Here is a 23,132-nt window from a genome sequence, read left to right on the forward strand (position 1 = left end):
TATTTGTTATATCTGTTCTTTGTGGGGTTTTTGTTTTGTTTCCTTTTTCTTTCTCTGCTTTTTTTTTTAAATTGGTTATTTTTCTGATTCTGTTTTATTTCCACTATTGGTTTATTTATGCCTTTTAAGTTTTTTGTAGTGGTTGCCCTAGGATTTATAATATGCATTTCAGTTCATTATATACCTCAAAAATGATTGCACCTCTTTATGTATAATGTATGAGCCTTACAATAGTGTAAGTTTCCCAACTCCTGCCTCCCATTCTTTGTGCTAGTATTGTCATACATTTTACTTTTGCCTTTTTTTAGATTATATTGTAGATGGACTTCGCAAACTTTAGTGTTTAAATCATTCTTTAATAACCCTCACTGGTAAGATTTATCATAGTAACTTATCAGTCATAAATTTGTTCTGGCTCACAAGAGTTAAAGAGAGGCAATAAGTAAACAAGTATTCGCTTACCAAAGAGTGCTAGAAGAGATCCTCAGGCAGCTACAGAATATTTCATCCCATCTGTACCATTCAGAATTTTTCTTTAATCAATAATTTAATTACTCTTACTGGAAAGTCTAATTTTGTTTTCTCCATGTTCTGTATAATAAAAATTGGAGCCAGATACTCTAATTTTATCTGACATACTGATGATTTCTCCCAATTCTTATGTTCTGGATTCTTGGGTGTGTATTTTGGCTTTGGGTTTTTTAGGCAACAGAGTAATTGGTAATTTTGATTGCTTATGATTTCTAGATATATAGATAAAGCCAGTAATCACCCTTGTTGTGTTAGTATGCCTGTTTTATTTATCCTAAACATAAGATTTCTTTCTTAAGACATATAGAATATAAGTAAATATGTTCACTATTTATAATTAGCTGGTTTTCCTTCAAGAAACTTTTTTTTATTGTAGTACTTGTGTGGTAGTAATCGAAAAGACAACATATTTATTGATCCAGGATACCAAACATTTGAGCAAGAATTGAATAAAATACTCCGAAGTTGGCAACCCAGCATACTTCCAGATGGTAATGCTCTTTTTTTAATTTTATTTTTAAAGAAGATTTATTAATTTATTTTAGAGAGAGTGCGTGTGCATGCGTGCATGTGAGCAGGGGCAGGGCGAGGGGAAGAAGGCTAGAGAGAGAGGGAAAGAGAATATCAAGCAGACTATCCACTAAGTGTGGAGCCTGATGCAGGACTCCCATCTCTTGAACCCTCATGCGATCATGACCTAAGCTGAAATCAAGAGTTGGATGCTTAACCAACTGAGCCACTCAGGTACCCGGGTAATGCCTTGTAAATAAAAGTGTTGCCTTGCTACTGGTATTTTTATTTTTACAGATAGTATATTAAAAATAAGAAATAATTTAAATTAGATAGCATATTTTTCAGTGTACTTATTCATGAATTCATCTGTTCATCTTTTGTTGAATTAGAAATGAATGTAGTTGATAACTACTGCTTATGAAGAAATTTGTAATGAATGCGACCAACTTTCTCTGGAGTAAGACACTGGATATTTATTTCTTAAGCCTTCCAGGGGATACTGTGATACAAATTTCTCTAAGAAATCTGTTTTAGATGTGTGGAGAAAATGTGTTTGTGAATAGAAATCACCTATTTTTTTCAGGAATTCTGCAGATTTAAATTCCTTTCTGACCATTGTGTGCTTGTCCTACAGAAGAACAGAAGCAAACATCTAGTTTCTTACTCCAGAGATGCTAGTTCTATAGTCTGGTTTGCTCCCTAGCCTCTTTTATTAAAGAGCTGCATAGGTAATTCTGAAATTCATTCCAGTTTTAACCTGGTGTGAATAGAGGATTGAAATAAGTTTGTTCTTGAATTAACTTTATTTTTTCTAGATGGTTAAATGAAAATTGTTTTATTTATTGTAATTCTTTAAAAATACTTCTATTTAAGGGTCAATATTTTCTCGAGTTGAAGAAGATTATCTCTGGAGGATAAAACAACTAGGATCACACTCTCCAGTAGCTCTTCTGAATACCCTGTTCTACTTTAATACTAAGTATTTTGGCCTGAAAACAGTGGAACAACACTTAAGACTTTCCTTTGGCACTGTATTTAGGCACTGGAAAAAAAATCCTCTAACAATGGAAAACAAAGCATGTCTTCGATACCAAGTGTCTTCCTTATGTGGAACAGATAATGAAGGTAGTGTGACATTTTTATTTTTGGATTGTCTGTGGGAGGGGTAGCCAAACTTTGCCTTAATAAAGACTGTTATTAGGTCACTTGTTAAGAATCTAAGGACTGCCATTTTCATAAAGTAAGACAACTTAAATATTCTTAAAATGTCTTAGTTCATTTTGTTTGAAAAATTGTGAATTACTGGAAGCCACATATTTGGTACAATAGATACTAGGAATGAATAGTACTATCTTTCTTCAAGATTGGTCTTAAGAAATTTATTTAACTTTTATTTTTTTAGATAAAATTACTACTGGAAAAAGAAAACATGAAGATGATGAGCCAGTATTTGAACAAATTGAAAATACAGCCAATCCTTCTAGATGTCCTGTGAAAATGTTTGAATGCTATTTGTCTAAAAGGTAAGTGTTAATGATTTTTAATTTTTTAAATGGTAGTATAGGTTAGTTGCCTTGAATTTAACTTACCAAGAGGTGACTATTTTTCACTGGTCTTTTTTAGATTTTTCTCTCTTCTCACAGCTAATGTTTGTAGTCTCATTATTATAAAATAACCCAGCTTATACTTCATACTTTAGGATTCAAGCATATGTTAAGAAATTGTTGTCTACTAATGAAATTACTACTATTATTGTCATCTTTAAATCAGCAATCCCAGTGATTATATAAAGCATACATAGAGCACAAACTTTTTTGGTAAAGGATCAGATGGTAAATATTTTAGGCTTTTTTGGGCTATAGAGCATCTTCTGCAGCTACTCCATTCTGCCGTTATAGCCAGAAAGCAGCCATATACTATATATAAATAAATGGTTACATAGTATTTATTTATTTATAGTATATAGTTTAGTGGTATAAAACTTGACACAAACAAGTGACAAGCTATAACTTGACCACACCCCTGGTGAAAGGTATATTGAAAGGTAGAATGGATAGGTGGAGATGAAAATGGAATACTTAACATTTAAGCAAAAATGTTCCTTTAAGAAGGTCTAAAAGATACAGTGTTCTAAAAGTACATTACTTTTCAGCAGTACTACTACTTTTTCCTGTCAGCCTAAAACCAAAGACATTTTAGAAAATTTTAAACCAGTGACATGTTTAGAGATAATAAATTTTAAGCTTGTCTGTTGCTTTATATATGAACCCTTTAATTTTCAGAGGGTTAGTATGAACCAACTGTATTGTCTTAGGTAAAGTTTTATAAATTATAATTAGGCCCCCCCGGTTAGTTCTTAAGAACTCACAAAAGCAGTGGTGTTATTTATAGATAATAGTAACATTTCTGACAGTGGTTTGGGGTGGCCCTGTTTGGCAGCAACAGTGTCCTATCTTCCAGTGGTAGTTGGAAATCTGTATCTTACAGTTAGTTGTAAGTTATTATTATTATTTGGAAATTAGTTGGCATCCCTATCTTACATTAGTTGTTTTATTAGTTGGAAATTATTTATTATTATTAGTTGGAAATCCTTGTCTTACAATTATCTTGTTGATATTTTAAAAATTAAAATTCCTATTGTATAGTGCTGTTAGGTAATTTTATAAGCTACCATATTTCATTGATTTTTAAGACATTTTTCAGATTTTACTGTCTGAAGCTGGGATGCATGTTAATGATTAATAGTCTTAGAATTATAACTGCAGTGCAGCATTTTACTTATTTAATGGCAGCATTAAAATAATGATTAAAAATATTGTTTCTGTTAATGGTGTTTTGAATTCACTTTAAATTATGGTGGGAAGATAATCTTTCATCACAGAAATTAACTTTCAAAATATCTTAACGATAGAATATTTAATGTAAGTAATGAGCTGTGGTTGGACCATATAATATTGTTAGTAGTCATGGAATTATTTTTGGAAGAAGAAAAGAAAGTTGTGGGGAATTTTGTATATACTGTGAAATTGACTTTCTCCTTTCTCCCAAAGCCCACAGAATCTTAATCAGAGAATGGATGTTTTTTATTTGCAACCAGAATGCTCTAGTTCTACAGATAGTCCTGTCTGGTACACATCTACTTCACTGGACCGAAACACCTTGGAAAATATGCTTGTACGGGTTCTTTTAGTAAAAGATATTTATGATAAAGACAATTATGAACTGGATGAAGACACAGACTAAAAAGGAACATTTCAGAAGCAATCGGGATAAAACAGCATTAGGTAGTCATGCTGCTAGGTCTTTATTATGGAAACATTTCAAGTTTACTCCTTGTTTTGAGTTTTGTAGCAGTGTACCCACACTGGGTATTACCATGTAAATAATCTGTGAGTGAAAGTTGCCATTATTCTATGTAGTGGTTTTAGGATACTTAACAAATACATTCAAATTCTTTTTTTATTATTATTTATTTGATTAGGTATGTTTGTAACTTTTTACATTACAAAATACGAATGAGAATGTGCCATGTATAATTTTTTTCTTGTAGTAAGAAACATCCATATTGCACAACTCTACTGTTGCAAGGCTTCCTTGAAAGGAGGCTTTTTTACTGGGTTCTTGACCAGATGGTTGTGTATGGGTAGCACTACTAAAAGTTTAGAACTTGCAGTGTCTTTCAGAATTTTTAAAATAAACTGTAAACTAATAGGCTGGGTTTTTTGTTTTGTTTTGGGGGTTTTGTTTGTTTTGTTTTCTTTATATTTCAGTTACTGAAGCCTTACAAGGTTATGTAGAGAGATGCCATCTTCTGTACCAAAAATAGACAAGAGAATGCTGTCAATATTGGTGTACTGTAATGTGAATCTATACTGGTGAAAACAACTTTTTGTTCCCCTTATTAAAACCTTAGTGTCCTTTTCTCATTTGTGGCTTTCTGCATCACCCCAGTCAATAATTAAAAAAACAAAAACAAAAACAACATATATATACATATATATATACACATATATATGTGTGTGTGTATATATATATGTGTATATATGTATATATGTTTGTATATATTTATGTATATATGTGTATGTGTATATATATATATATGAGGAATGATGTTGAAAACATGATCATTGAGACATTTTCTTTGTAAAAATGTCCAATGAAAGTACAGAATTCTGTTTTCTATGCCAACCATGAGTATTTAAAATCCCATTCATTTATAAAACTTCGATTTTTTTTCTCTCCCCACCCCCCAAAGATAGAGATCATGTTGCAGTATCTGAGTAGTACTCTAAAACTTAACCAATTTTATTAGGATTTTTGTATTGCCTTCAAATATGACCAATGCATATGTTGGATAAAATTATTTTTAGAAATGCCACTCCCAAAATAGTTGTTATAGAAAGTCAAGCTAGTTTAAATAAGATAGTATCACATTTTACTATGAAGATTACCAGTGTAGTAATTCTGATATTTCAGATGATTAAAGAACAGAGAAACTGATGGATAAGATAAAGTATATCTTGAGGGAAATCACATTCAATGTTAGATTGTTTGGCTTTTAAAATTTAATTACTTCTTATAGAAGATTGCATTAAAAAACTTTGTGCTTCTGCATAGCAGTTTATCCGTTCAGACCTTTTCTTTTAGAACAAGGAAGTTTACTTAAAATCCTACTTTATAAAGACTGAGCAAAATGCTAGCTGCAAATTATTGTAAAGAAATTGTTTGGCTGACTTCATAGAGCATGTGTGTTAATCATATTGTCTTGTTTCTGATTCCTGACTCACCACGGTGATATTAGTTTTTTAAAATTATTGGGGGGAATTTGGGCTTTTTCCACAGTGGTTAGGCAATGTCTACATGTCCCTTAGATATTTCTCTCTTGCTTAGGATAAATGTTAGCATTCAGAAAAAGTTTTCGCAATCATGATATGGAAAATTCACACTTGTAATCACTGTATATTTAAGCAATAAGTAGCAGAAATGTTTTTGGCATAAAATCACTTTATAATGTTCTAACTTGTTTTATAAGTTTGAATAACATTTCTGTCCCTTAATTTTATATTTGTTGATTTGATAATCAGACTGACAGTAGCAAATCTGATACTACTTTACTAAAAAGATTGCTCATTGTCTGTTTAATGAAGAAAAGTGGGTAACATATTTAAAATATATACTACAAAAATTTCCCCTTTTTCCGGAAGTACTTCAAGCACTTTTCCTATAAATGCGTATTGTTGATTAAAAGGTGGTTAATCCTAACCATCTTTTATTCTTCAAAGTGGTGCTATATTCCATCAAGCAATAATGTTTACCCCAAATGTCATTTAACATTAATTCTACCAAATACCATACATTTCTGCCGTGGTACTACTATTAAACACCTTGTCTTGCTATTTACATTTCCTTTATTGTACATTTTAGCTTTCCTAAACCGAATGTCTACATAATTTTGATCTTAACATGATTGAGGATTTAGAGCTCTTGTTTTTGTCTTGAATGCAATCTAAGGATTAATTAACTTGACTCTCAGGGGGAAAAGGAAAAAAAAAAAACTTTATAAGAATTGTCTGTTCTGTGAAACTTATTTGACCTAGAATACATTTCATCGGTTCCTTGATGTCCTTAGTTTGTGTGGTCATAGCTGACTGCTGAGAAAAAAGACAGTGAAATGGTAGCAGTTTCTTTTTGCTTTTAAGTGATTTCTGATTATAGCATCCTGTAAATATAACTTATTGTCTTTAGATATCTATTGGAGATGCTATATTTTTTTGTTCGGAAGATTTTGCCATTTTAAATGAATCAGAAGTTTTTATTCATACCGATAAGGTTGACTTTCCCATGCAAATTGAATCTTCATTAGCACAATTTTTAGGTTATAAACTGTACTAGGTAATATAAGACATTAAAGGATTTTTCTAGGCAAGAAGCTCAACTTTTTTTTTTTCTTTTTTGGCCATAAAAATACTTTTATTACACAGAGTTGTTACCAGTGTGTTAAGCATAATTGAGATAGGAAGAAGATGCATATTGTACTGTGCATTCAGACTTTTGTCACTGTTTTTCTAATGGAATTTCCCTATGTCCTGGCCAGTTTGGAATGGGGTACATCATTTATGGAGTAATTTGGACATGGGTAACTTGCTTATGCATAGTATTACAGATTACAGTAATGACAAAGTCATAAAATTGCAAATTTTTGTTTTGTACTACTCTACTGTGGGTTCATTTAATCTGAGATCTTAAATATCTTGCAGTCTTAAATCACTATAAAAATTTACACTTTTATTTTACCAGTTACGTCCAAAATGTATTGTTAAACATATGTCACTTATGTTCTAACACTGACTGTAGGGTAATATCCTTGTTCCCCTCAAACAAAATAGTCATGAAAGTGTACATGAAAATATTTTTAAAGAATAAATTTCTTTAAATTATAATACTTTTGGATTTCCCCCCTTAATAAGCCCCTTATTCATTTTTAGAGAAGTTCTTTGAATTTGTTAGTCCATTTTACTTTGTTTTTAGGAGTGGACTATTTCTAATGCGGTTTTCCCGTATTAAGTACTTTTGTTGTTTTTGGGTTTGTCATACTTGAAAATGATATTAACAAAATCTTACACATTTAGAAGTTGATACCCAGAACATGTTAATTGTATCAGTCTGAGTCTGAGAGTAGAGACATCTAAAGTGGTGTCTCAATTTGTACTTTTTTTTTTTTTTTCTTAGAAGCTAGATGATTAGAGGGACTCCTGAAATAAGGTACTGTGATCCGTTGCCTTATAATGAACTGGACAAAAGAAAGTTGTTCCTTAAAATCTGGGCAGATAGTATCCTAATTAATTATTGAGTTAAATAAGTTCATGAATTTAGGCCTTTTGAGAAGAAAAGGACCAAAGAGAAACAGATTTAATCTCTAAATAAGAATTAAGAATAGAACCAAAGAGAGGGTCACAGACCATTTGGGTCTACCATTGGAGGTCTTTGTATCTTTGAAGGAAAGCAGGTGTAAATGCTAACTGAGCACGTTTTATTTTCTGTTGTAGTGCAGTGGAAAGAGCAGTTACAGCTCCTTCTTGGACTTTGAACTACATACATTATTTGGGCCTCAGTTTCTTTATCTGTAAAATGAAGGTATTGCCTAGATTTCTGATTCTCAAATTAAGCACAGTTGATTTCAGGCTAGAGTAGTAAATCTTTCAGATTTTTGTGTGAAGCCTTATGATTATTTAGACACACATTTTCTTGGAGAAGGGAAAGATCTTTCCTAAAATAGCCTTAACACAGGGAGTGTTAGTCCTGATTTTTCAAAGTCCTATTCAAATAACTCCTCAGAAGTAAATTCAGCACATGAAAACTTATTATAAAACTTAAATAGCAGATCTTTCTTACATATTTCCTCTGTGCCAAAGAACTATTGCTAACCATGGTAGTTAAGGAGGAAGAGAAAAGATTAAGAAGGCATTAATGTTGTAGTTGTGGGTTATAAAAGAGATACACTGTACAGGTGCATTTAACTCTTAGGGAACAGAATATATGCATGATAGTTTACAGCAGAGATGATGGTGTACACTCAGAAATAACCCTAAAAGGTTTTTATGGTCTAGAGTAGGTTTCATAGAATTGTCACCACCTGTGATTACATAAAACATGAGATTCTTGTGACATTCCTGTAACCTGCTGCATATTGCTTTTAGCTCTGTTAAAAAATGGTGAGTGGCTCAATTTGACTATTTTGATGGCTCTGTTTTGATGGCATCAGTCTTCATCTCTGGCTTTCAGTCCAACTTATTACAAGAGTAGTTAAAAATAGCACACAAAGAGGGGCACCTGAGTGGCTCAGTTGGTCAAGTGTGACCTTCGGCTCAGATCATGATTCAGGGGACCTGGGATTGAGCCTTGCGTCCAACAGGGAACCTGCTTCTCCTCCCTGTTCCTGCTTGCTTGCTCTCCCTATCTCTGTCTCTATCTCTCAAATAAATAAAATCTTAAAAAAAAAAAAAATGCACCTAAAGAGGTAGCTTTGAGTACCCGGTAGTCTCATGCATCAGAGGATTCTAAAAGACATGAATCAAGGTGAGTAATTCAACTAGGTTATGTAGTATGGATGGAACATACAAGGTACAATATATTAAGGAAATTTTTTTAAGTTAATACACTGGATTTTTTTCATAGTAAATGCTTTTGAAGATAAAACCTTTCCATTTTGATTACATATTTGTAGTTCTAAATTGATGTCAGCAGATGGCAATAGTATACAGCACAGGGTTTCGATTGCTTTTTTTCTTTGTTAATGCCACTTTAGTAAATGATGATCTTTGATCAGAAACTCATGGGAGATTTGGAATTCAGAATTTTCAAAAATAATATATGCTTATAGACTACATAACACCCTCACAAATGGGGCTTGGGGCAGTGCTCCATAATCAGTGTTTATGCAGCAGTAGATCAAATACAGTAACTGGAATAAACTAGTTATAGAAAGCTTTATGTAGTTCAGGTCAGTTTTTGTCACAACAGGAAAAACTGGATTTTCAGACTTTTGGATCTCAGAATTGGTAACAGGGAACTGCAGACCTATAGTAAAACTGATATCCTATCTAGTATTTTCCTTCTAATAAAATACCTAGTATTTTTTCTCTTCTTGCTTAGTTGTGATAGAGGTAATTGAAGGCTCTTTACAAAATTTGCATATTAGATTTAAAGAAAAAACTGCAAGGAATGCTTAGGCATAAATAAAGTAGTTCTAGAACCATTATTGAATTCTGAAACCTAGAAATAACTTACTTTTGCTTTCCATTTTGCATCCATATTTGTAGCATAATTATTCTGTATAGCTATGATATGCCTTTATGAATAGCTACAGTCCTATCATGGAGCCAGTCATTTATTCATTCAACAAATACTTAAATGATTTTTTTTTTTCAGGTGCATTAATCCGGTGCTGAGAACACAATACAGCATAGCACCCAGCCCCTCCTCTCAAAGACGGTCTAGCTGGGGAGAAATGAAAGAATAAGATAGGGTCTCAGGCCTTACTGAGAACAATCACTTGTATTAGAAAGCAAACTCCTATTCAGTCAAGGTATTTATCAATATCATACTCTTAGCTCATCTCTTAAATTCCTGACTATACTTTCAGATTTCTGTATTATACCAATCTATTTCCATTCTGGAAAGGGAGAGGTGCCAGCTACTTTTAGGGTGCAGAGATAGATGCAAATTGGAAAACAGCAGTGATATCTTACCATACTGAAGGCTCTTCAAGGTTATTAGTGTTTTCAGTTCAGTTTTTAATCACCATACAACAGCAGAATATATTTCATTAGAATGTAAGCTCATGAAGGTAGGGAGGTTTTTTATTCCCTGCTGTATCCCAAGTGCTTAGCAAAGTTAGTGGTATATGCTAGTTAATAAATGTTGAATGAATTAATGACTATAAATACTTTGAAATTTAATAACTTTTGAAATAGAGGAACTAAATAGGACCTATGATCCATGGAGTCACACCTAATTTTTGGTATGCCTTTGATCACTTCATTGTGTTTCTGTGGGTGTGTCTTCAGTTTACTCTGTATACAGTGAGTTTCTGTAAACTTCCATTTATGAGGGCAAAGGGGAATGGGATATATGTATTGGTTGATAGTAGTGTTCAAAATATAGACACTTAAAAATGACTTGTGAAGTTTGTTAAAATGCTGTTTCTGACCTATACCCTGGAGATAGATTTAGTAAGATATACAGTGGGTCACAGCTGCATTTTTAATGCCTGGGTTAAAAACCAAGAGACCCAACAGTCAAAAAATTGGCCCCCACACATTTTAAAAAATAGAATTTAGTGGAATAGAACACAATAAAGGTGTTTTCCTCATGAGACTTGTTTTATATTTGGGTATTGGATGACATACATATTTCTTATGCTTTCTAGTCAAAACTTTGAACTTTGAAAGCCCTTCTCTAGGACACTCAGTAAGGGAAACTCCCCATCTGTGGAAGGTTTTTTGATAATTTGAGCCTCCCATTTTGTGTTCAAATACCCCTTCATTTTATCCACATTGAGCTCCAGAGAGTTGGGAGCTATGGAGACTCATGCTTTTCGTTTTGCCATTAAGTGGTTAGTTAAAACTAATGTGGATTATCTGAGATAAACCTATTTCTCTGCCCGTTTTCTACAAATTTGAGGCATTTTTTTTTTTTTTTTTTTTTTTAAAGAGGGAGTAAGATCAATAGTTACTGGAGTGTTTTTTGTGTGATAACCCATGAGATTTGTTGGACTTCTCTCCAGTTCAAAGATCAGTAAAGCCTAGGGCCACACGAACAGTGCTGGAGCACGTTTATATGGGAAAGTTCATGTGCCCCCCCCCCGCCTTAACCTTTTTGCTGTCCATTTACTCTTAACAGACATGAAAGTAGGTAATATTTTAAATCAATCCCAGTCATCCACAAACAGCTTTTCAATGATACAACAGATTTTAGTAAGCATATGCCAAGACAAAAGTTAATAGGTGAGCATATAGCAAAATTTTGGAAGATAGCAGATGGCTAAATGGAGATGGACTTAGCAGAGCCGTTAATAGCCATACCTAGAACACTTAACTCTGCCTGCCCTCAACTGCACATCTGCAGCAGGGTATGCCTGAGAGAGACACAGATAACCGTGACCCATGCTGCTCTAGTCCATTCATTGTCTCACTCTCCTAGATTACTATTTCATGCCTTGTCCTCTCTTTTCAAATCTCTAACACTTACCCATCCTTAAGCTTAGGAGTCAGCAAACTTTCTGTAAAGTACCAGAGAGTCCGTATTTTGGGCAACATGGTGGTTATGTAGATATTTAAATTTCCATAAATTCATTTATTGATAAAACTCATAATAATTGAGTACAACTTTTTCTAATACAGATCTATTGAGAAGGATGGAATGTTCTTTGGGAAAGAACTATTTTAATTGGGAGTCAAAGTTAATTTGCTATCATCAAAATCAATTGCAAATGTTCATCTTTTAGATTCTGTGCATTTCATCTTTGAATGTGTCTTTTCAAGCATAAATATTGCCAAATACTGATATCAACTCATGACCGTATGATTTTGATCAAGCATATTCATCACATGGATGGCATTTATGCAATTAGATTCTTTTAACATGTTATTGTATTGAAGATTAATTACTAATAACTGAAAATTGGATGGGATTTCCTCAGTTATGCAGTAAATGAGTTTTGAAATATGGAGATAGCCATTCAGTTGCATTGATCTTTGTAACATACTGGTGGAACTATAGTTTGAGTTTGGGAGATCTATCTGCTGTAAATACATATGGGAATGGAGAAGCTGCTTTCAGCTTCTGACAGCATGAGAAGTGTAAGCAGCTTGATGTTACCTACGATTCAAGAAACATTAGTTACTGGAAATTACTGCAATATGTTCTTTACATAAGCACTGTTTTGCCTTGTAATTTTAGGTTGAATTTATTAAGAACCCGTTATCAAGCCTACAACAGAAGCCAGTTTCCAGTGTTACTCAGTGTTCAATAATGTGGTTGAGTATGGTTCTTCTCATTCAGTGTCAGTGGCCCTGAACTCAAACCTTAAACAATGCTACCTTAGTACTGCTATTGTCCTACCAAGTCAGGATATTCAGCTTCTTACCTGACCTATTCACAGAACTGATGATGGTTAAGTCCACAAGAATGAAGTTCACTCTTGATATTGTGGGTTCATAAACACATGACAGATTCAACTAAAATACCTGCTGAAGAACAATGCCGTGAACAACTATAGACTTTAACAGTCACATTTCAACCAAGACTTTTTATACTCCATACATATTTTTGCCACCATTTGTTGCACACATCCTAGCAGATTACTTTTTCATGTTTACTGAATTAGTGTATTCTCAGCTTCATTGAAAATATTCTTGCCTGTAATTACCTACAGACTGTAGAGGCTAATTCTTCAGTCACTTCAAAGTTGGTATTGACTCCTTGAAGATAGCAATACTGGTTAAAAATATTTTGACTCCTCAAGAACTAAGAAAAACCACTTAAAATCATTTAACTTGTTAAGTTTTTAAATGACTTAAAGGCTAAGCTTATCTGCATACATTTCTTTGGTTACTGCAATCAGATGTGATTTAATTTACCATTGGTAAATGGCTTGCTTGGTTAACAATTGAGCCACCTGGAAACTTATTTTGGTTGCAGCCTTATGTGAATATTTGAATTTTGGGGAGGAAATTTGGCTGGACTAAGCAATTCCATTTTAATTTTTCTTATTTTTCTGGCCATTGCTTTCCTCTGAGTTGGAAATATTGTGATGAATGCTCAATCTGGTAATGTCTATGGCTATTGCATTCTTTTAGCACAGCTATAGTGTCATTGCATAAAAAGGTAGTGCCATCTAATTTCATAATAATGCATGCTCCACTATGCTTTGGGAGTGTGACATTCAAAAAAATTTTGTTTTGACATGGGCTTTCACTGGTAAAAAAAAGAAAAATGTTGATGTATGGCAATACACATGGCACTTGAGACACTGTCATGTTATAACTAAGTCACTGAAGAGCACCCTGAACCTAGGAAAACACCACATACTATGTTGAAACTAAACTGTGCCCTGGTGGTGCAGAAGCAGCCATAACAATATGTAGATGAAAAAGCATGACTGTATTGCAATAAAACTTTATTTGTGGACACTTAAATTTTAATTTCATGTAGTTTTCATGTGTCACAAAATACTTTAAAATTAATTTCCCAGCCATTTAAAAATATAAAACCCATTCTTAATGTGCCATGCAAAAACAGGCTGTGGGTAAGATTTGGCCTGCAAGTCTGCATAGGAAGAAAAGTCTGCAAATTTGCCAACCCCTGCTTAAGTTTCTTCCCTTGATTCCTAGTTCAATGAAAATAATTAATGCAGTGTTAAAGGAGTCAAGAGACTTCTACCCATCCTACCATCACATTTACCCACCTAAGGTATATGGATTGTTTCTATTAGTATACAATCTTTTGTTGAGCCCATCTTTAAAAAAAAAAAAAAAAAAGGGAAAAAAACCTCAACTCTACTTCCCTCCACCTCCACCTCATTTCTGTGCTTCCCTTTGTAGCAGAAGTCCTCAAAATCATTTTCTATTCTCATGGTCTTTAATTTCTCTTGTGTTTTTTTTTCCCCTTATCATCCCATTAATTGTGCTTACTAATGTCACCCATGATCTCTCTGTTGTTAAATCCAATGGCCAATTCTTAGTCATATTACTTAGCCTGTGACAAGCATTTCAAACTGCAGATCACTTCCTCCTTTTTGAAACATGTTTAAAACTTAGTTTCCAGTATTCTACATTCTCCTGATTTTTCTGATTTAATAAAGTTCCTCTTCCTCGGTGTTTCTTGCTACTACCCTCCTTATTCTCTGATCTCTTAGAAGAGTTGGGGTGCCCAGAGGTCAGTTCTTGGGCTTCTTTTATTTAACTTAATCCTTTGGGGTGTTTATGTTGTCTCAATGACTTTAAGTGCCACTGATACACTGAAAACTCCATATGTATATGTATGAAATACATATCTTCAACCTGGGGAATAAATGAATGACTTCATTTTGTTCTAATACTTTAAATGCATTAATTCAGTTAGTACAACTATTCTATAAACCAGGGGACAGAAAACTTTTTCTGTAAAAGACTAAAGAGAAACTATTTTAGGCTTTGTGTTCCTTTTAAGGTTCGTTGCATGTTCTGTGAATAGGGTTTTTTTTTTTTTCTTTTTTGCAACCCTTTAAAAATATAAAACCATTCTTAGTTCACAGGCCGCACAAACAGACTGTGGACCAGATTTGGCTTGTGGATTGTAGCTTGTTACCTTTGCTCTAAGCTATTACGGTGTAGTTGTATCATCCCCATTTTACAGATGGAGAAACTGAGGTACAAAGGCTAAATAACTTGCCCAAGCTCACCATTTGGTAAGTGATGAAACCGGGTTTCCAATAAGCAATCATGGCTCCCGGCACTGTGTGCTTATTCACTGTAGAGTCTAGAAGGTGAATGTGTGTCTTCAGAAAGATAAGCTAACAAAAAGCTAGTGATTTATGCCCAGAACGTCCAAAATTCTCAAGAATTGGAGGCGCCAGATACTCTGAAGATAAGATACAGATTATTTAAAAGACTACAAAAGAGGGGCTCCTGGCTAGGTCAGTCAGAAGAGCATGTAACTCTTGGTCTTGGGGTCGTGATTTCGAGCTCCTTTTGAGGTGTAGAAATTACTAAAAATATAATAAAAGTCTAAAAAGAAGCTGTTTGGCCCTCTCCTCAATCTATGCAGCCTTTCCCTTGTAACTGTAGAAGTCTGGAGGTTTAAGGGAGGGTCAGACAGAAAGGGCTGGGACTCAGAAACCAGGCATAAAGCTGAGGCAGGAGTGAAAGGCTTTTCTGGAAGCAGGAGGATTGAAAGTGAGAGTCCTGCCCCGTGGTGCCCAGGATGCTTGAGGCCAGGCTTCTAGTCCATCTGGCAGAAGATTTGAGGATTCCTCTTAGGAAACAACCAGCCCAAGACAAAAGACAGATACCTACAGCTACAATCTGCACAGTGAACTTAGGCTGAACTCCGTCAGTCAGGAAACCTACCCACACCCACAGAGCTCCCTTTTGGGTGTTTTGCACTTTAAAGAAGGATGGACTAAACATTTGAGGAAATCTTCAATGGAAGATGGAGATCAAAATTAAAAAGGTGGTGGAAGGAAAGCCACAGTGTAGGAAGAAAAAAAAAACCAAAAAGTTTAAAAGTAGTGCACAAGGAAAGATAAGCACATAACAAGAAGCAATTGGGCTATGAAAAAGTATTAAACAAGACTGAAAAATTAAAAATACAGTAGAAGAAACAAAATATTCCAGAAAAACTGGATAACAAGGTTGAGAAAAATTGCATAAAACAAAGAAAAAAGATGAAAAGGGGCAAAGTATGAGAGGAAAACATTGCCTCTCAGATCTGCATCCACCCCTCTCCTTGCTTTGTAATAAAATATTGGAGCTGGACTCCAACATTTCTTTTGCTGATGTCACAATGTCAAGCCTTATCAGTAGAGGGCGCTGGAGAACATTGCAAGAGGAAGGGGCTTCCTCTTGGATTTCAGGCTTTGGTTTTCTTGTTTTCAGTGCAAGACGGTCAGCAGATCCTTAGTGGGCAGCTTCCCAAAGATTCAGTCCAGGAGATCTAACATCAAACAACTGTAAGTTCCAGAAAGAGAACGGAGAAAGTTGCAAGGGTAGAAAATGGCAGAGATGTAACATGGGGAAAGAACTAGAGAACAGGATGGTCCAGATTGAAAGCACAGAGTGCCCAGAGTACTTAAAAACTTTAAAAACTCAGAACAAGACTCACCATTGTGAAATTTCAAAAATCTGGGTAGGAAGAAAAGATCGTAAAGGCTTCCACAGAGGAAGAAAAAAAAATCTAGAAAACAGATCACATACAAAAGATCAGGAATCAAAATGTCATCAGAATTTTTAATAGCAGTGCTGGACATTAGAAAATAATGGTGCAATGCCTTTAAAATTCTGAGGGAAAAAGAGTTTAGAATTCTATAGCTAGCCAAACTATCAGGTAGAGTAAGGACATTTTCAGAATGCATATTCTCATAAAGTTTACCTCTTAGGTAACTCTGTCAAGAAGTGACACTTGCACCAAAATGAGATTATAAATGAAGAAAGAGGAAGATATGGATCTGGGAAATAGGAGATCCAACCCAGACCTAAGACAATGAAGGGTGGTGAAGGGGGTTTCAGGATAACTTTCATGAACATGGTGTGCTGTTTGTCATTGTATTGTCTCTCAGCTCTATTTTCACCCCTCTTTGCCCTGCTTTGTGATACTGGAGCTGAACTCTATATAAACATTTCCTTTGCTGATATCACAATGTTAAGCCTTGTCAGTAAAGGGCACTGGTGGACACTGTAAGAGAAGGGGCTACTCTTGGTTTTCAGAATTTGGTTTTCTCATTTTCACTGTAAGGCTGCCAATAGATTCTCAGTGGGCAGCTTCCCAGTGAGATTCACTGGCACCTCAGCGGTGGGTAGCTGGGTATTAGCCCACCCTCTGCACCTCTTCGTTCTTCTCTGCCACAGCCATACCCTCTCCACCTCCGGGAGAGGGCTCTTCCGAACTGGCCCTTCCCTGGGCATTCTCCTCCATCCTGGAAATACTAACTTCTCTGTACACCTGGTATCTCTACTTTTCTTTCAGTCATTTTCCTAATTGCTAATAATTCTTCCTGTTAAATTTTCTCTCATCATATTACCGATTGACACACATAATACAATAAACACTGAAATGTATTTTATCGAAATGGGGATGTAGTTGTATTGCAAGAGTAGTAGAGGGGAGGGGCGTCTGGGTGGCTCAGTGGGTTAAAGCCTCTGCCTTCGGCTCAAGTCATGATCCCAGGGTCCTGGGATCGAGCCCCGCATCGCAAGGAACCTGCTTCCCTTCCTCTCTCTCTGCCAGTCTCTCTGCCTACTTATGATCTCTGTCTGTCAAATATATAAAATCTTAAAAAAATAATAGAGGGGAGATATCTCTGTGGATACATGAAGCATGTGTGTAGTAGGAGAGCTAGCTCTTCTATGGTGGGGAATCAGCAAATTATATTAAAAAGTTAAAAACTCAAGAAAATACACTACATTTAAAAATATGGCTGACGGGATGCTCAGTTGGTTAAGCAGCTGCCTTCAGCTCAGGTCATAATCCCAGCATCCTAGGATCGAGTCCCTCATCGGGCTCCTTGCTCAGCGGGGAGCCTGCTTCTCCCTCTGCCTCTGCCTGCCACTCTGTCTGCCTGTGCTCATGCTCTCTGACAAATAAATAAATAAAATGTTTTTAAAAATTAAAAAAAATATAAAAATATGGCTGAGGGGCGCCTGGGTGTCTCAGTGGGTTAAAGCCTCTGCCTTCAGCCCAGGTAATGATCCCAGGGTCCTGAGATCAAGTCCCGCATCGGGCTCTCTGCTCATCAGGAAGCCTACTTCCCTTCCTCTCTCTCTGCCTGCCTCTCTGCCTGCTTGTGATCTCTGTCTGTCAAATAAATAAAATCTTTAAAAAATATATGGTTGAAATGACCAAAAGAAAAGAGCTAAATAATATGAAAGTTATAGCCTTTGGGGATCAACAGGACAGCAAACAGGAGACTGCTAGTTTTCATTATATGCCTCTTAGTACTGCTTTATTTTTAAATTATTTAATGTATTACTTAAACATCTTAAATTTATTCACAATAGTCAAAAGGTGGAAACTCCCCAAATGTCTATCAGATGAATAGATAAACAAAATGTGGAACCTGAAAAGAAAAATTGACACATGCTATAACATGGATGAAACTTGAGAACATTGTAGTGAAATAAGCCAGACACAGAAGGACAAGAATTATATGATTCCACTTATATGAAGTCCCTAGAATAGGCAAATTCATAGAGACAGTAGAATGGTGGTTACCAGGGGCTTGGGGGAGAGGGAAATAGGGCATTATTGTTTAAGGGGTACAGAAATTCAGTTTGGAAAGATAAAGCTCTGGAGATGGATGGAGGTGATGGTTGCATATCTATGCGAATGTACTTAATGCCACTGAATTGTACATTTAAAAAATGGTTAAAGCAGTAAACTTTGTCATGTCTATTTTATCACATTAAGAAAATTTAAACTTAATAAAATTGGTGCATTCAAGATATGAGTCTCTGATAGAAAGAACATTAATTCACACCTGATGACTTGAAATATTAACATTAGCTTGAAAATGATATTTTGGGAATTTTATCATTTACTGTGCTAAAGTTACCTATCTTGTCTTTGTCTTATGGATTAAGTGGCCACTGTCTTGCTTCTTTTATCTCTGTCATCATTTCACTCCAGAGAAAAACATGTATTTATATCAAAGAGCAGTTTTCAACATGGCAGTCCATGACTTGCTGAAAGGACATTTCTACCTCATTCGAAGAGTATTTACAGACCTACTATGGTATCAGGTCTGCTAGGCATTGGGTAAACAAAGATGAATAGTATTTCCTCAAAATATTCCTCCCAATCTAACAGAATAAAGAGAAAAAAGAGCCTGTGACATAATGTGAGAGGAGGCCAGGGAAAGCATCCCAGAGAGCTGGAAATGGTTTTCCAAGGTGAATGAGGGTTTGTCTTGTGATCACGGCAACAAGGGTGAAGTGGCCTAATGGGCATGTCATGTCTAGGACTGCCCAGCATCTTTCGAGCCCCGTTCCTTTACTCTTGCTTCCATATCTGTCATGACCATAGATTAGCTGATCTCTAAATTGTGTTTCTAATCTACACTGTTTTAACTTAAGGAATGTGTGAAATTTTTACTCTGAGGCTCATTACCATGCTGGAGGCTGTTGGAAGCACCCAACAAATATGTCTCAGCAAGTTTTCTTTCTTTTTTTTTTTTTAAGATTTTATTTATTTATTTGACAGAGAGAGAGATCACAAGTAGGCAGAGAGACAGACAGAGAGAGGAGGAAGCAGGCTCCCTGCTGAGCAGAGAGCCCGATGCGGGACTCGATCCCAGGCCCCTGGGATCATGACCTGAGCCGAAGGCAGAGGTTTAACCCACTGAGCCACCCAGGTGGCTTCAGCAAGTTTTCAAAACAGTCACAATGTCATCAGGGAGATTAAACCCATTAGTGGAGACCTAGCCAAGAGGGGCAAAATGTCACAGGTGCTGGAGGGCATGTGTGTCAGGGGAGTGAAGGAAGGGAGTCATGGCCATGGGTAGATTTAGGTTCATGCTCCCCCTGATGGTGGCAATTGTAGCTGAGAAGGAGATGATGGAGCAGGTGCCAGCTTTCACACCTGCCAGCTGGGCCTGTGGTGGGCCCCATTAGAGACCAGCATGGTGGGCTGTTGTGCTGGAGGGTTGTGCTCACCTGGCCCTGAGAAATGGGAAATGGAACCCTTGCAGAAATAGAGTGAGCAAGGCTGGCTCCAGCCACACTGGTTGCTGGTTGGCTTCATTATTCGGCACCACTTTAAAACAACATTCTTTAAACATTTGCCTAATTTTTATTAAATAGAGACACTGACCTGGGAGTGGTGGTGGGTAAAAAGGAGGCCAGGAGGAAGGACTAAGCTTCTCCCCAAAGGTCGGCCAGAAGTCTGCTCTGGCCTCTAATTTGCACACTCCACTCTGTAGACATGTGGTCAACTAGATGCACCCTTCAGAGGAGGCATTTTGGTGGGGAGGCAACCTGTACGGTTGGGTATGCCCTCAGGGGATCTCATCTTCTCCCCAGATGGCTGACTAGAGCACATCTTCCCAAAACTTATGCTGCTCTTGCTGAGAGGGGTTCTGCAAATTCCAGTTTTCTCTGTGTGGTATGTAAGCAGAGAGAGTTAGGGGACCCCCAAAAAGAAAGACACAGCTTTTCCTTCTTTCTTCCTTCCTTTCTTTCTTTCTTTTTTTTTTTTTTTTTTATATATAAGAAAAGTCATTTTAGGCACCTCCCAGCACCTTGTGAAAGAAGCTAAGAACAAAATAGCCACTGTCAGGCCGAGAGATAACCTAATCATATCAGGGACAATAAAGCAGTGGTAAAACTCCTAGTGCTGATCCAAAAGTGAAGACTGCCCTGACACACATTCTTGAGTTATCTTTGCAGGATCTAAACCCCTTTGAGAACTCAGATATTGGACCAACTGGAGCCAGAGACTTGTTGACGTTGACCCTTGTTGGCTCTCCTTACTTTGACCTGGACTCTCTCACCTTAAGATGACTTTTTCCCCATTTCCTTGCTGTATGCCTCGCTGCACAACCCCCTTCATGAATAGATATGCACCCTTAGCTTAAAACTTCCCTAGTTTTATTGTTTGAGGAGACACTGCTTTGGGAAAATCCCTGGTGTTCTCCTTGTGGCAAGTATAACCCTTTGTTTTCCTATTCTTTGGCTTGGTTGTGTCTTTTGGCCTGACATCCACCAAGAAGCAAACACAGTTTCAGGTAACAGTTACATTTCTGGTCATGTTTTAGTGCCCTTTTTTGGACTGGCATCCTGACAACTGGCTGCCTGGCCTACCCTTCGTCTCTAATTCTAGTGGTGATCACTGGCTGTACAGCAGGCTACAATGTCTGGCACATGGTAAGTACTTAGTAGGAGCAATTATTATTATTATTAATTGTTATTATTGGAAGTTGACTAAGCTTACAAAATTCTTGAGAATTTTGAAAAGCAAAAGTAAAATTATGTCCTGTTTTTTTTTGGAACCTAAAGGAAGAGGTTCTATATTTAAGTATTATCTGTGTCACTTAAGCCCCACTGGATATACTTGAATTTGTTCCTTTGGGTAAGAATATAGTATGTGTTGACTTAAGTTAGTGGGTAATTCAAGAAGCTTCATATTCTCACATTTTTAATGACTTGTATGTATTGACAACTTTTTTTTTTCTTCAGTGTATACATGAAGGAGAGTTTTTCTCTTTGGCAGTGTGTGTTAGATTGCTTTGTTTGAGGGACATTCCAGCTAGTGATGTGGAGGAGCATCACCAAAGAAAGAAATGGGTTTATTTTATAACCGATCTCACTGTAGCTTTGTAGAAACCCTCAAGACATAGATGAGTTTAACTCAAAGACTTTTCTACGAGAAAACAAGCCTTCTGAAATAAGAGGTAATTGTTTAAATTCTCATTCTTCTTCTTCTCTCTCCCTAGTCTGATGATGTTGACCAGAACCTTCTCCCATTGAATTAAATGTCTGAGACAGTCATGTGGGCAAGCTCTCAGTTAATACACAACAAAGAACTGTAGCCACATATTGACACTATGTAATGAAAGGCTGATGGAAACACATTCTAGTGAGTGGCAGGAAATCGAAGACATGAAGCAAAAAAGATATTAAAGAGTTTTTGTATCAGAGATAGTAGAAAATGACGAATTACTTTTTGGAGTTAGGATTTTCAAATAACAACTTTCTGGACAATTCTCATTCTTCTTGGTGAAATATTCTGCTTTACATTTTTTTAATTTTGGAGGTCAGACTATTTTTTAAGAGCAACAAAGAATATTAAATTGTAAGCATAAGGGGAAAACATTTTAAAACAACAAATAGATCTGAAATTTCACTTTCTTAGCATATTAATATTTCCCCCCATCTTGTCCTTGTCCATATGTTCATATTACTTGTATATAAATATTATGTTTATATTCCACCTTTTCATGAAAATATCATGTGCATTTATATAGTTCTTTTAAGGATTTTTGATTATATAAAATATTTCTGTAGTTTACTATGTCACCCTTAGAAATGTTTTTATGCATAACTACTCCCCAAATGTCAACTGCTTTCATTTATGCATCCATCCCCAAACAGAAGACATTGGGAAGAGGCAGCCATTCTGTTTTACTCATTGCTGTTAAGATTAATTTTATATTTATTGAGACCCACCAATGAAATTCATGTCTGTGCTAGTCTTTGAAATGGGTTAAAAGACACAAAAACCCAATCCCCAAATGGCTTTTGTGGATCTTAACTCCAGGAATGGTAAAAACAATATTCTTCTTTCATTTATGCTTATTTATTTGATCAATAGTAATTGGATACAGACAATGGGCAAGGTATTGTGTGAGAAACATAATTATAGGACAGCCAGTTTCTGCCCTCAGCAAGCTCATCATCTACAGTAAAGGTACCCCACTGTCCTATAATGATGTTTCTCAAATACCATGGTTTCACTCATATGTGGAATTTAAGAAACAAAACAAATGAGCAAAGGAAAGAGAAAGAGAGAGGGAGATAAACCAAGAAACAGACAGACTCTTAACTATTGAGAACAAAATGATGGTTACCAGAGGGCAGGTGGGGTAGAAGATGGCTGAAATAGGGGATGGGATTAAAGAGTACACTTGTCATGATGAAAACAATAATGATCATAAAATAAAATGATTAAAAATTATAAAATTAATATGTGCTCATCAAATATTACTTGTTTAAAGTATTAAAAAAGACTTTTTGATTCATATTGTCAAACTGCTCTCAAAAAAGCACTGTACTGAGTTATTGCCTTATCTGTAGCCCAGGAGCACACATGTTTCACCACATGGGAGGACTTCTCCC

General features: G+C 35.8%; 1 protein-coding gene and 1 long non-coding RNA gene across 2 annotated transcripts in view; both read left to right on the forward strand.

Moving 5' to 3' along the window:
- Positions 1 to 4,966, forward strand: part of ZMYM2 (zinc finger MYM-type containing 2) — an 86,884-nt gene extending 81,918 nt beyond the window's left edge. The window contains 4 exon segments of the mRNA XM_032838272.1: positions 908 to 1,022; positions 1,918 to 2,169; positions 2,447 to 2,567; positions 4,095 to 4,966. Coding sequence (XP_032694163.1) covers positions 908 to 1,022; positions 1,918 to 2,169; positions 2,447 to 2,567; positions 4,095 to 4,287 — 681 coding nt within the window. The 3' untranslated portion in view covers positions 4,288 to 4,966.
- A 15,391-nt stretch (positions 4,967 to 20,357) lies between these two features.
- On the forward strand, positions 20,358 to 22,217 carry LOC116855469. The gene is made up of 3 exons (XR_004380358.1): positions 20,358 to 20,400; positions 21,053 to 21,161; positions 21,474 to 22,217. It is a non-coding gene; the product is annotated as an uncharacterized LOC116855469 (long non-coding RNA).
- The last annotated feature ends 915 nt before the right edge of the window (positions 22,218 to 23,132 follow it).

This window comes from Lontra canadensis, unplaced genomic scaffold (genome assembly GCF_010015895.1).
Source record: "Lontra canadensis isolate GAN:19392208 unplaced genomic scaffold, GSC_riverotter_1.0 scaffold103, whole genome shotgun sequence".
NCBI lineage: Eukaryota > Metazoa > Chordata > Mammalia > Carnivora > Mustelidae > Lontra > Lontra canadensis.